Source organism: Lepidochelys kempii, chromosome 10 (genome assembly GCF_965140285.1).
Source record: "Lepidochelys kempii isolate rLepKem1 chromosome 10, rLepKem1.hap1, whole genome shotgun sequence".
Lineage (NCBI taxonomy): Eukaryota > Metazoa > Chordata > Testudines > Cheloniidae > Lepidochelys > Lepidochelys kempii.
The window spans coordinates 33,369,174-33,383,605 of record NC_136389.1 but is presented as its reverse complement, the minus strand read 5'-3'; the positions used below and the strand labels follow the sequence as shown (position 1 = coordinate 33,383,605).

Below are 14,432 nucleotides of genomic sequence, written 5' to 3'. Positions count from 1 at the left end.
CAATTCTTCAACAAAAAAACCTTTAAAAACAGACTCCAACGAGCAACTGCAGAACTGGAATTAATTTGCAAACTGGACACCATTAAATTAGACTTGAATAAAGACTGGGAGTAGATGAGTCATTACACAAACTAAAAACTATTTCTCTATGCTAATTTTTCCCCCTACTGTTACTCACACCTTCTTGTCAACTGTTTGAAATGGGCCATCCTGATTATCACTACAAAAGTTTTTTTTCTCCTGCTGATAATAGCCCACCTTAATTAATTAGTCTCGTTAGAGTTGGTATAGCAACACCCATTTTTTCATGTTCTCTGTGTGTGTGTGTGTGTGTGTGTTATATAATCTTCCTACTGTATTTTCCACTGCATGCATCCGATGAAGTGGGTTTTAGCCCACGGAAGCTTATGCCCAAATAAATTGGTTAGTCTCTAAGGTGCCATAAGTACTCATTCTTTTTGCTGATGAAGACTAACACGGCTACCACTCTGAAGTCTAAGCAAACACTTTCATAGTAACAAAGCAAATATATAAACATTAACTTGTAACACGGGATACAGATATAAGTAGGATTAATACATGCAGGATCCTACAATCATTCCACAAAGTCTAAACACAAACACATTCTTAAATTCTAATACCTATTTTAAAAATACTAAAACACAGGTAAGCCAGACTGGTTTCCAGCTGTGCATTTGTCAGTGTTCAGTGAGTCTTAGGGGCCTTGGCATGAGCTGGCATCTGGTCTGCCAGCATCACACACTTTACCAGGCTTTATCACAGTGGTATCTCAAGGGCTAACAAGATGTGTCCAATAGTTTCTCCACAACAGGGATAATCAGGTTAGAGAGTAATTTAGCACCTGTGAGAAAGGAAGGGAATCAGCAGTACCCTCACTTATTTTATCTATCAGTGTGAAATGTGTTAAACCATTTTCGTTTTCAGTGCTTCTTTGTCAGATAATCCTGTTGGCCCAGAAGATACTTGTAAACTGGGAATTTTCTCATTATTAATTTGTTAATGCTAGAGGAATGCAGTAGCCTTGCTCCAGCTGCTTTTTCCTGAAAAGTACTGAAAGTTGAGATGTTTCATCTTCCTAAGTAGTAGTCCTAAGTAGTAGTAGAAGTTATCTGCTTCATGAATTAATGTTTGTTATGGAATCTAGTAAGCTGAAACCTGTATTGCAACCCTTTGGAGCTATGATATGGCGCTCTCTGTTTAATGACACATCTAACATTTTATTTATTTTGGGTAGGAAAAGAAAAGTTCTTTGAACAGGCACATGTATATCTGTAAATATTGAGCCTATGATAAATGTATGCCTTTACCAATGCATGGTTTGTGGGGTGTATTTTTGAGGAGGAGGATGGTGGGGAGAGGGAACTGCTACCTTTGTTTTGGTAGTTGCTAGTTGTGGTATTGTTTTGGTTTATACTTTGATTTGGGGCAGTGTGCTTGCCTTCAGTGTGCCCTTTATATAATTTACTTTGAGAATTACTTACAGTAAAACTTGAATAAGAGATCACCCTTTTTATACAACTCCTGTCTTATGTACCCCTCCCCTGCAAATTTTCCTAAAAGTATTGAGTATAGTACTACTTTTCTTTTAAAGAGCATCACCTCCATTTGTTTGCCCCTTGAGCGGTTGTTTAAAACAAGTTTCAGTGTTGGTTTTCCCTAAACATTTGTCCCTGTCCAGCATGTCTCTGTTAGTGACCATTTTGCAGGAAGGAACAACGTTGACTTTTTTAATGTGAAGAATGGTTATTGCTCTTCTGACAGCTTGAGGCAAAATTGTAATCAATTGCATAGAATTACACACCTCACTTGCTCTCTGGCAGTGTGTGTGGGTAATGCTTTTTACCATAACTGATTTGAATTATGATACTGTAGGCTGGTAACTGTAGTACATGTAAGTGCTTGATGACTTGTTCCTAATGAGCTGTTTTGGGGGTGCATTTTGCAGGAATGAATCAGTTTAACCCCATGTCCATAGGAAATGTGCAGATGCCACAGGCACCCATGGGACCCCGTGCAGCTTCTCCAATGAACCATCCTGTACAAATGAACAACATGAGCTCTGTTCCAGCGGTTTGTATTTGCTTTCCTTAAGTTCTTCTTATAGTTTAATTCCACTTAAGAATTTCCTCAGTTTTTATAATAAAGATGCTTTGAGAAAAAACATATTCCTATTAATGTGGAAAACTCACGAGTCTGCTCGTCTATTTGAATTTCATGCTAATTAGCTTCAGGGAAATTTATCTTTCATCTTTGCTATCATACAGTTTTTTTACTGACTTGTTTATTTGTTTTCAACGTTTAAATTTGACATACAGAACATAAATACTTAGGGTGGGAGGCGGACATCAGAGGTATAACAGTAACTCGTGTCTTCTGGGAGAAAGAAGCTTGGTGCTTCCAAGTACTGTAGCCATCCAGTGTATAAATCCCTGGTACCACTTAAAAACTTGATTTCATTTTTTTCAGAAAATTAAAATATATTTTAAGAGTTCCAGCATATTACTTTTCTATATTAGCCCAAAGAACTTAGCGTTCTAAATATAGCTTTAGTATTTTTTTCACTTTGAGTAGCTCATTGAATGTTGTGAGGCAATGCTGACATCATACATGTGTCCAAAACTCCCTTTGATTTATGAGGTCAGTATTTTTTCTCAGACCTTATGGCTAATTATCAGTTTGGTTTTTCCTTTATTTCTACCCAATTAATTTCTTTAATAACTGATATTTTTGTTTTTAAATATTAGATGGCAATGTCTCCTTCCCGAATGCCTCAGCCACAAAACATGATGGGAGCACATTCCAGTACTATGATGGGTCAGGCTCCTACCCAAAGCCAGTTCCTCCCTCAGAATCAGTTCCCATCATCAAGTGGAGCTCTGAATGTGAACAATGTAGGCATGGGTCAATCAACAACCCAGACAGGCGTTTCACAGGTAGAATTCATTTTCTGAAGTATGGATTATCTTAATCTAATTTCATGGGCGGCCACGCTCAGCCCCCAACAACCCCCCACCCCTCCTGCTTCTACTCAGCGCAACTTCAATCTCCCTGGTTCAGGCCGCGCTGCCCTCCCTCTCAGTGCTCTGGGGTCGGGGCCATGCCACCTGCCCTCTGGGGCTGGGGGCTCTAGCCTGGGACATCGGCTGGCAGCTGCAGTGGGGGGCTCTGGTAGGGGGCACGGAAGGGCTGGGGCCTCAGGCGGAAGGGGCAGGGCTGTGCGCTAGCCTCCACCAGCCGGCAGTTCACGAACTGCCCATGTCTAATTTCCTTTTAAAATCTCACTTCTTTGCATAGTTTGCATTATATTTGTATATCCAGTGTTCATTATACCCCTCCAATTTAATCAGCTTCTCAGAGACTCTCCTGTCTTTCACTTTCTCTTTCTGCATTCCAAGTATTTCCATGAGCTGCTACATAAACTCTGGGTGTATTAGTTTAGGAAAAAAATCCCCACCACCACCCCCAGATGTGAATTCTGTAATTCACATAATCTTATGGAGACTTTTAGGGGGGAATAGCAGGAAAAGTTAATTTATGATGCATGATTAAGCTATTTTCAGTGTTCCCCCATTGTATCTGAGTCATCCATATGCTCCTATTTTTTCTTTGTATGCAGACTTTAGTAGCTATTTATTTTAAATTATGGACTGCAAGAAAGTATGTAATCAAAGCAGCCCTCTTAGTTTTTTGGGTTTCTTTTGTTTTTAAACTAGTTACATCTGAATTGGAAGCTGTTGTCTATCACCAGTTGTCTTCCATGTTATTACAGTAGTTCAGTCAAATTATTTGTTTAATAGCTGAACACTTCTGCATGTGGCTTTTTAAAAAATAGAAACATCTGCCCTCCTGGAGAAAGTCTTGAATACATGATGGATAGAAAAACAGTATCCCTCAACAAAATATTTATAAGGCAATATAAAAGCATTTTAACACTTGACATTTTACTACCTATAATTCATTCATATTTCTTTATTGATTTATTTAGATTTATACAAATACTTAAAAATACTTGTATGAAGGTTTTAAATAGAAATCAGATGAAGGCATACAGTAACTCCTCACTTAACATTGTAGTTATGTTCCTGAAAAATGCGACTTGAAATAAAACAATGTTAAGCGAATCCAATTTCCCTATAACAGTTAATGTAAATGAGGGGGTTAGGTTCCAGGGAAATTTTTGTGTACACACACACACACACACACACACACACGTTTTAAACAAACAATTTAATACTGGTACACAGTGATGATGATTGAGAAGCTTGGTTGAGGAGTCAGAGGGTGGGATATTTCCTAGGGAATGCCTTACTGCTAAATGAAAAGGAGTACTTGTGGCACCTTAGAGACTATAAGCTTTCGTGAGCTAGCAATTGGCTGAGTCCTCAAGGGTTAACTCTCTCACAGCAGGAAATGAGGGAGGGCAGACAGAGACACACAATGTGTGTGTGTGTGTGAGAGAGAGATGTGCGCATTTCCCCTTTAAGTATGGAGAGTGAAGTCAGAAGTACACTGCCTTGTTAATTAGATCAGCAAGCTGAGACTGGGCTGCAGGTGCTGCCCGTTGTGTGTGTGTCCCCTGCCCTATGGAAGATAGGGTAAGCGGGGTGCAGGGGGAGGGGGACACCCTGACATTAGCCCCCCTCTTTTTCCCCTCCTCTCCATACAGCAAGCAGGAGTCTTGAGGAGCAGGTCCAAGGCAAAGGGCAGGAGCAGCTCAGGGCAGTGGCGGGAGGGACAGCTGAACTCCTGGCAATTGATACCCTGCTGGGCAGCTGTTGCACAGGGAACTTAGGGGAGTGGGGAGCTGATAGCTGGGCTGCTGGTCCACTCTGGTTCCAAGCCTCCACCGGCTGCTCTTCCTGCAAGCAGTGGACAAAGCAGGTGGCTGCCAAATGAGTTAGAAGGGAGCATTTCACAACTTTAAACGAGCATGTTCCCTAATTCATAGATCAGTTCCTAGAATATCAGGGTTGGAAGGGACCTCAGGAAGTCATCTAGTCCATCTAGCTGCTCAAAGCAGGACCAATCCCCAATTTTTGCCCCACATCCCTAAATGACCCCCTCAAGGATTGAGTTCACAACCTTCGGTAACGTAACAGTAACAACGTTAACCGGGACAACTTTAAGTGAGGAGTTACTGTATTAATATGGTCTGCTGTCCCTGATTCTCCCTCCACCCATTCTAGTTTGTCTGATGCAGCATTTAGTAAAATATATGACCTTAAAACATATGCACATGCACCATGTCATTTGTATTATACTATTTCAATTTTATAATGTTGCTGGACTCAGAAATGTGGATCCACAACCTTTTTGAATATCCAAAATAGTCAAGTCAGGGTAAAAACTGTTACATGGTCAAGTGTATTGTGTATAGTAAACACAAGGGAAAGAATTCTGAGATGCCTTCCTGAGCAATGTAGCTCAGTAGGTGCAGCCTAGGTTGTGGGGAGCTTTCAGCCACTTTGTGTCCTCTGAATCCTTACCCCTACCCAGCCCATGGCACAACTTAGCTCTTGAATGGCTGCCTATGGGGAGTGCTATCTGGGTTCCATCTCCTTTATGCTAGCAGAACAATATAAAAGGAGCAAAAAGCTATCGAAAATTATTGGTGATTTTATGTGGTCAGAACCTGTGCATTTGAGATAATAAACACGGTTGCTGTAAATAAATAAATTATGAAAAATGTATGGTGATCTAAACTGCTACTCTTGTAAGGCATTTAATGCTCTTATAATGTCCAAGTAAATATGACTCAATTTTGGAGCAGCATGAATACATTAAGAACTCTCTCTTTATAGCAGGGGCAGGTTCCCAGTGCTGCTATTCCGAACTCCATGAATATGCTAGGACCACAGAGTGGTCAGATATCATGTCCACCAGCGACCCAGCCACCTCTACATCAGACTGCACCTCCTGTATCCAATGCAGCTGGCAAGCCACCTATCCAACACCAAACCCCACCTGGAATGACTCCTCCTCAGCCAGCAGCACCTACTCAGCCATCCACACCAGTCTCATCTTCAGGACAGACTCCTACACCAACACCTGGCTCTGTTCCAAATGCAACACAGACACAGAGTACACCTACAGGACAAACTGCAGCACAGGCTCAAGTTACACCACAACCTCAGACTCCAATACAACCCCAGTCTGTGCCAACCCCACAACCATCTCAGCAACAACCAACATCTGTGCAGGCACAACCTCCTGGCACTCCAGTAAGTATCAGCTGGTTTATTTGGTCCAAATGCAACAGAAGCCTAAACATTCAACAAGGAACTTTCCCCTGTATAGTACTGTGCCATAGAATTACAGATTGCAGGATCCTTATGGCATAGCAACAGTAGCTTGTTTGATTGTGGAAGATATATTTTAGAATAGGTATTTATTTAGATCCATATGCAAACAAAATGCATTCATCCAAATGTTCTCAGCAGTCAATTTAGTTAGTGATTTCCAATACTAGGATTAAAAATACTACAGAATGTTTCTACAGCTGTGCGTGGGAAACTTGTAAATAATCTGCCTGTGCTATGTTTGGCTCTAGTCAGGATCATTAGTCTTTCACCTTCATGATCATTAAATTCACACATGGTTTTTAAAGATGGGTAGAAAGAGACTGCATGGTAATCAGTGTGTACTATCCACCGTACAGTTGCTTTATCAACAGAAGATGCTAATGCATCAGATGATAAACTCATTCCTGTCTTTACCTCTGTATAACTGGAGATCTGTGTTTTGGTATCCAGAGTTTGGTTTTCATAGAATATCGGGGTTGGAAGGGACGTCAGGAGGTCATCTAGTCCAACCCCCTGCTCTAAGCAGGACCAATCCCCAACTAAATCATCCCAGCCAGGGCTTTGTCAAGCCTGACCTTAAAAACCTCTAAGGAAGGAGATTCCACCACCTCCCTAGGTAACGCATTCTAGTGCTTCACCACCTTCCTAGTGGAAAAGTTTTTCCTACTATCCAACCTAAACCTCCCACACTTCAACTTGAGATCATTGCTCCTTGTTCTGTCATCTGCTACCACTGAGAACAGTCTAGCTCCATCCTTTCTGGAACCCCCTTTCAGGTAGTTAAAAGCAGCTATCAAATCCCCCCTCATTCTTCTCTTCTGCAGACTAAAAATCCCAGTTCCCTCAGCCTCTCCTCATAAGTCATGTGTTCCAGTCCCCTAATCATTTTTGTTGCCCTCCGCTGGACATTTTCCAATTTTTCCACATCAAGAGTGGTATTATTTCAGATGATCCTTTTGTGTATGATTTTGTACTATTCCTCTTAGCAAGACAAATGAATATTTCTATATATTTCCTCAATGTTTTGATTTTTGTACCTTTTTACATCAGCTATCCCAGGCAGCAGCTAGTATTGATAACAGGGTGCCAACCCCAGGCTCAGTTGCGAGTGCCGATATCAACTCCCAGCAGCTGGGACCTGATGCACCAATGCTAGAAAGCAAACCAGAGGTTAAAAATGAAGAAACTGAGCCAGAGCCTTGTGAAACACAAGTGGAACCTAAGACTGAGGTAAGTGAAATTCCTTCACAGTTAATTAGAGCAATAATATATAGGAGCTAAAATAAGATGAGTGTGAATCAGTGAGCCAAGCTGACGAGAAAATATTAGTTAATGGAAAACTCTGGTTTTCACTCTGGTGGAAGCCCTGTGTCTGGTGCTTTATTGTATATCGGGCTACTGATACTCCAAACTGATAGAATTTGTAGTTTGAGACGTTATAGGTGTAGTTTAATCTCATCTCTTTCTTTCTTAAGATGGAGGAGGATTTACAAGGATCTTGCCAAGTGAAAGAAGAAATAGATGTGGCAGAGTCAAAACAGGAGCCAATGGAGGTAGAAGAAAAGAAAGTTGATATCAAGGTAGAGCCTAAAGAGGAAGAGGAGAGTGGCACTAATGGCACCACTTCACAATCTACATCACCATCTCAGCCCCGTAAAAAGAGTACGTATATAGAAATGGGAGTCCTTGCTATAATTTTTCTTGGTTTTCTGTCTCCTGCAATCTTTAAGCCAGCCAGGAGGTCCCTCTGTTTGTACGTATGCACTAACACCACAAATTGGGGGCTGAGACAATGAGTTAACGTGCTACCCTTTTTCCAAGCAGCATTCTTATCTTTCCTTGGATCACAAGTGAAAAGTAAGGTGTTGATGTCCTTCTGATTTGCACTTAACGTTACTGTCAATGATGACATCTTAGTTTGGCTTTTTCACCATAGCCAGTCTCTATGCAGAAGGGCCAAAGCCAGGGTAGTAAGGGATTGGTTTCAGTTCAGGACTGAGGTGAATTGTAGGGAAATTACATAGGTGGTGTTGTATGCATGTATCTGACTTTGGCCAGTGCTATTTCATGAGGACTGAATTCACGTAGAACATTTTCTTACAGAGGTCCTCTAAGTCCTGTGAATTCTTTCCAGGTTCTGTTTTCACTTCATCCCTGCTGTCCAAGACCTCTTGTTGTGGTGACATCCTGCAGACAGAAGGCAATTTGAAAGTAGCTCCCTCCATAACGTCTCCTTGATTTAGCCAGAAGGATTACTGGTGAATCACGGGATACGCCCCTTTCCCTCCAGAGGCTGTGTGCGCAGCATCCATATTGTCATTAGCCCTTGTTGGCCTGAGAATTAGGGACTGAACTCAGTTCCTGAATTTAAATTTTTTACAGTTAGACTGGTATACTGGCTCTAAAACTTTTAAAAGGAAAAAAACCCAGTGCAGCTCCCTTGAGACTGCCATCGCTTTAAAAGTGTACTGGCCCAAAGCCTGTTCCACAGAAGTTTCCACGATGGTAACCACCATTCTGATCAAGTCAGTCTACAGAATTAGTGTTTTGGATATGGTTTGTTTGAACGTTGATTGTTCGTACCTATATGCTATATTTTCCTCTTTTGCCTATTTTGAAAGGGAAAAGTAATATTACAGATTTTAGGAATTACTGTTCCCCTTAGATAAAGCTTTGGGTTTTGTTTTGTTTTGTTTTTTCAAAAAGCCTGTCTTTGCATGCATTGGGTGTTTGGTTTCTAAGAAGTAAAATAAGGAAGTTTTTTGAGTGATGGTCCCTATTGTATTCCACTGAGGGTTATACACATGCACCATGCATCTGGAGCCAGAGATTTTGAAAGTAATAGTGTCCATTGGTCCATACATGTGCTTTTGCTCCACCTTATGGTTTCGTCCAAGGCAATAATGGGCGGGGCAAACCAACTGTGCCCTTAGTTCCTTCTCGCTACCACATGGTTTGAGTTGGAGCTTCTGTTGTTGTCTTGTCCCTTGTGACACATTTACTTAAAACACAGAAAAAATATTTGTTTTATTCGTGTATATAGTTTTTATTGCTTTTTACTATAAGTTTTAGGATTAAGGAATTTTGGGGACTACATTTTTCCTGGTTTCCTGCCTCTCTCCCTTCCTCCTCCCCTTCCCCCCAGCACCTGAATACTGAATTGTGCCGAAGATCTGCATCTCCTGCCCTCGCTCGTTCTCAATCAGCAGTGAGCACAAGCGCTGCCTTTACTGCTTGGGAGAAGCCCACATTTCATCCAGATGCAGTATCTGCCTCTCCTTCCCAAGCCATACCTGGGAAGATTGGGCTGTCTGCCTCAAGAAGCACCTCATGGCAATTGCCATGAGGCCACAGTTGGATCCAGGCTGGGAACACTCCTTCCCCCCGCTCCCCCCCATACATCGGCCTGAGCAATCCAGGTGTGTGCCTCCTACCACAAAGACCCAGTCCGGTTCCCCTGATACCAGTGCTATAAACCCCGTGCCAGGGCCTAATCGTAAGGCAAGGAAGCATGCGCATAAGCATGGTAGTAAGTCTTCCTCTAGGCTGAAGAAGGATGTTGCACCTTCCATGAGTTCCAGCCATGGAGAAACTGCGCATTCCAAGGTGCACAAGCATGACAAGAAGCCACATAGACCACAAGATCTGCTGGTTCTGTCCACTGAGTGAGATACACCTTCCAGTTCTGCACTGCCAAAGACAAGGGAACCTTTGGTTCCGAGGCAGGCTTCCATTCCGGCCCCAGCTCTTGTTCAGACTGCGGTGCGCATGCCATTGACACCAGGCAGGTTTGAGGCTGTGCCTGAGCCTTGTGAACTCTTTGCTTTGGAGAAGGTGAGGTCTCCACGGCTTGCACGCTAGTCACCTCGTGCGGTGGGGGTGCTCTTCCACCTTGGACTTACCTCCTTCAGCTAATATTCTTGCCTGCTCTCTTCCAGCTCATGTGGTTCCCATGATGCTGCCATTAGAACCAGGCTCTGACTTCTTGGCATCAGAGGCTCGGACGGAGCACAGGTCCACCCTTCCCATACTGTTGATACAACTATCCAAAGACTCTGATGTCTCATTGACAGTACCTTCCCTTTCCCTAGCAAAGGAGCCCCTGGTACCCCACTCCTCAGGGCCCACCACAGCAAATTAAGGATCCTCCTTCTGGGCCCTACTGGGTGTCCTGGCCTCAGTATTCACCTTCAGAGCCTTCCCATTCAGCATGAAAGGAGTGCCCCGTCTCCTCTCTTTGACCATCATCGAGTAGGTGTTCAGAACCAGTGTTGGAGGATGAACCGCTTAGCCTGGCTCTGACCGCACCGCTGGAAACTGAGTGATTCAATTCATGATCCCCAGATGCTGTGGTGTCATCAGCTCCATCATCGCCTCTGGATGATTACCATCAGTTCAAAGAACTGTTACGCAGGGTGGCTGATGCTCGCCACATTCCACTGGAGGAAGTGCAGGACAAACAACATCAGCTTCTTGACATCTTGCATGCCTCGGTACCAACCAGAGTGACCCTAGTAATCAACGATGCCGTGCTTCAGCCGGCCTGAACTGTTTTACGCACTGTAGTCATTTGCACACCCACCCCAAGGGGGAAGAAAGAGGTAATATGTACCAGCGAAGGGGTCTGAGTTAGTTTTCCCCACACACACACCTAATTCCCTCATGATACAGGCAGCGACAAAGGGGGCCAGGCAGCAACACCTACGCTCCACCCCAGCAGATGAAGAGGATAAGTGACAGGACATTCTGGGTCGCAAGGTTTTTTCTTGGCTGGCCTTCCAATTTTGCATTTGTAACTACCTGGCACTATTAGCTAAATATGACTTATGGCTTGTTGGCGGACTTTGCAGACAAGCTTCCCCAACAGAATCGTTCCTCCTTCCTGACTATCTTGGAGAAAGGCAAACTGGTCGCAAGGATAATACTCCAGGCCGTGGTGGATGTGGCATATATCTCTTCACGCACAGTGGCCACTGTACTGTAAAGGGGAGCAATAGATCCTGTTTGTACATCCTATTAGGGTGCAGGGTTTTATTCCGCCTATTTTCTAGTACCCAAAAAAAGGGCGGCTGGTGACCAATCTTATACCTCCATCATCTCAGTTACTTCATACGCAAGCCAAAGTTTTGTATGGTCACCTTTAGAGACCATCATACCTTCACTGGAAAGAGGCATGTGGTTCTCACTGTGCAGGAAGCCTATTTTCACATAGACCTCCATTCTGCCCACAGAAGGTTTTTGAGATTCAGGGTAGGCCCTTGACATTTCCAATTCCGAATTCTACCATTTGAACTCACTACTGCTCCCTGGGTATTCACCAAAGCTTTCTGTGTGGTGGCGGCCCACCTCTGGTGTCAGGGAGTTCTTATATTTCCCATACCTCGATGACTGGCTGCTAGCAACGCGATCCAAAGGGAAGGCTCAAGCCTTGACCTTCATGCTGCTTCTACTCCTCTTCTCCCTGTGGGGTGAGCATAAACATAGAAAAATCAACTTTGGATCCGATACAGTCCCTAGAATTCATTGGGGCATGCATCGATGCAGTCTCAGCATGAGCCTACCTACTGGAGGACAGGTTCCAGATAATTCAAGAGTTGATTCCTAAAGTGATAGCCACCCATCCTGCTCCATTCAGAACTTTCCTGTCCCTCCTTGGTCACATGGCAGCCTGTCCGTACATCACCGCCTTTGCTCGTCTTTGCTTTTGCTGCCTGCAGCTGTGGCTCCAGAGATCCTGTTCTCCCACACACCAAACCATGGACCTCACCCTAACAGTCCCATCCAAGGTTCTCTCCTCCCTCCACTGGTGGACAGACCCAGGTCAGATAAGCACTAGGATGCCCTTCCTCCCATTCTCTCCAAGCATGACAATCATCATGGATACGTGTCATTTGCTAGCTGGGGTGCCCACATGGGCGAGTATATGACACAGGGCACTTGCACTCAGGACTCCCAGTTGCACATCAACATTCTGGAACTTCGGGCGGTGCAGAGGACATGTTGCGCATTTCTCCCATTCGTTTTTTCCTGTCACATGCTCACCATATCAGACAACACCACAACTGTTTATTACACCAACAAACAAAGGGGCTAGCGGTCGCTAGCGCTTTGTGGAGAAACGATTACTCTGTGGGATTGGTGCATAGGCCACTGACAACAGGATTTAGTGGGCAATCTTCCGGGGACTGAGAACGTGATTGCAGATTCTCTGAACAGGCAGTTCGTGGCTGACCCTGAATGAGAACTCCACGACGCCGTAGTCAGTGACATTTTCACCCAATGAGGGACTCCAACCACAGGCCTCTTTGCCTCCCCTGTCAACAACAAATGCATCCAGTATTGCTCCAGAGAAGGCCTCTGTGCCCATTCCCAGGGAGATCCCCATATCATCTGCTGGTCGGACCAGGCAGACTAGCTTTTCCCCCGCTACTGGCGTGTGTCCCCCATAAGATCGGGTGGGAGAGGGCCACAGTTATTCTAATTGCCCCATTTTGGCTCTGCCAGTACTGGTTTCCCCTCCTTCTCTGCATGTCAGTGTGTCCCCCCACTTCCACTGCCAGCATTCCCAGAACTGCTCACGCAATACAGCAGCAAGATCAGACATCCTAATCCACAGACACCTCACTTCAGAGCTTGGTTTTTGGATGGGCATCTTTGCTAGAATGGGAGTGTTCGTTGGCAGTACAAGACATCCTCTCAAGTAGCAGGAAAGAGTCCGCGAGGCATTTCTATCAAGCTAAGTGGAAATATTTCACTTCCTGGTCCAACAGAGTGGCCAAGCCCTTGAGAATGTGAATATTCCCCTTATTTTGGACTACCTTCTGTCCCTGAATGCATCAGACCTTTCTCTTAATTCCATCAAGGTGCACATGGCAACTGTTAGTGCTTTCCACCCCCCATGGAAGGACACTCTGTATTTATGCATCTATTGACTAGCGGGTTTTGGAAGGGACTCCTTTAGACCTATCCATCCATTCAACCTATTGGCCCCACAATGGGACCTCAACCGCGTCCTTTTGACCTTAATCAATTCGCACTTTGAACCTTCAGCCTCATGGCTTTGTCTCTCCTTTCCACGTAGGTTGCCTTCTTGGTTGCTATTACTTTTGTGAGACGGGTAAGCAAACTGGGGCCATGTTAGTGGACCCCCATTTTACCACATTCCATATAACGAGGTTTCTTTGAGTATGCACCCCACATTTCTGCCAAAGATTGTATCCCGCTTTTACCTTAATCAGCCAATACACTTAGCTGCTTTTCTTCCCAAAGCCTTGTGCCTTGGCAAGGGAGTGCGTCTTCACTACCTCAGCGTGCGCAGGGCCATGGCCTTCTACCTGCAGAGAATGAGATCATTCAGGAAGACCCCTCGACTGTTTATCGTTATAACAGAGAGGATTAAGAGATAGGTGATATCCACTCAGAGGATTTCTAAGTGGGTTTTGGGGTGCATTATGCTCTGCTATTGATTTTTGGGACTGTCTCCACCCCTTGGCGTGACCTCACTCCACAAGAGCGTAAGCATCAATTACAGCTTGCTTCAAGATACGCTGCTTATGGACATATGTAAGGCGGCCACCTGGAGTTGGGTACTTACTTTCGCTTCACATTAGGCGTTGGAACAAGATTCTGCGATGAATGCCCCATTTCACAGAGCTGTTGTCCAGTCAATGGTTGCGTTATCTCCTCACACACCCCTCCTCATAACTTGGGACTGCTTATTAATCACCCTCAGTGGAATACAGTATGGACCATTACTCAAAAAAGAAGAGGTGGTTACTTATCTGTAACTGCAGGGTCTTCGAGATGTATGGTCCCTATTTGTATTCCAATATCACCCTCCTTCCCTTATGCTGTGGATCTGTCTTGAATTGTGGTGGTGAAGGAACTGAGGGCATGGTTGGTCCGCCCTGCCCTTTATCGCCTCCTGGGACAAAACCGTGAGGCGGAGTAAAGGTGCATGCATGGACCAGCGGACACAACTACTTTCAATATCTCCAGCTCCGGACACGTGGAGTACGCGTGTTACCCTCAGTGGAATATAGATAGGGACCACTCATCTCGAAGAACCTCCAATTACAGGTAAGTAACAGGTATTTACAGCCATGATTC

The 14,432-nt window shown here is 44.3% G+C and overlaps 1 protein-coding gene across 8 annotated transcripts in view; it reads left to right on the top strand.

Annotated features, from left to right (window-relative positions):
- CREBBP (CREB binding lysine acetyltransferase) overlaps positions 1-14,432 on the top strand; it is a 191,714-nt gene that overhangs the window by 124,373 nt on the left and 52,909 nt on the right. For 6 of the 8 annotated variants that reach the window (XM_073362774.2, XM_073362780.2, XM_073362777.2 and 3 more), the window contains exons 12-16: positions 1,967-2,091; positions 2,766-2,954; positions 5,823-6,242; positions 7,374-7,553; positions 7,799-7,985. In XM_073362774.2, coding sequence (XP_073218875.1) covers positions 1,967-2,091; positions 2,766-2,954; positions 5,823-6,242; positions 7,374-7,553; positions 7,799-7,985 — 1,101 coding nt within the window. The remainder of the gene's footprint in view (positions 1-1,966; positions 2,092-2,765; positions 2,955-5,822; positions 6,243-7,373; positions 7,554-7,798; positions 7,986-14,432) is intronic. The other 2 variants (XM_073362776.2, XM_073362779.2) reach the window with 2 other exon arrangements.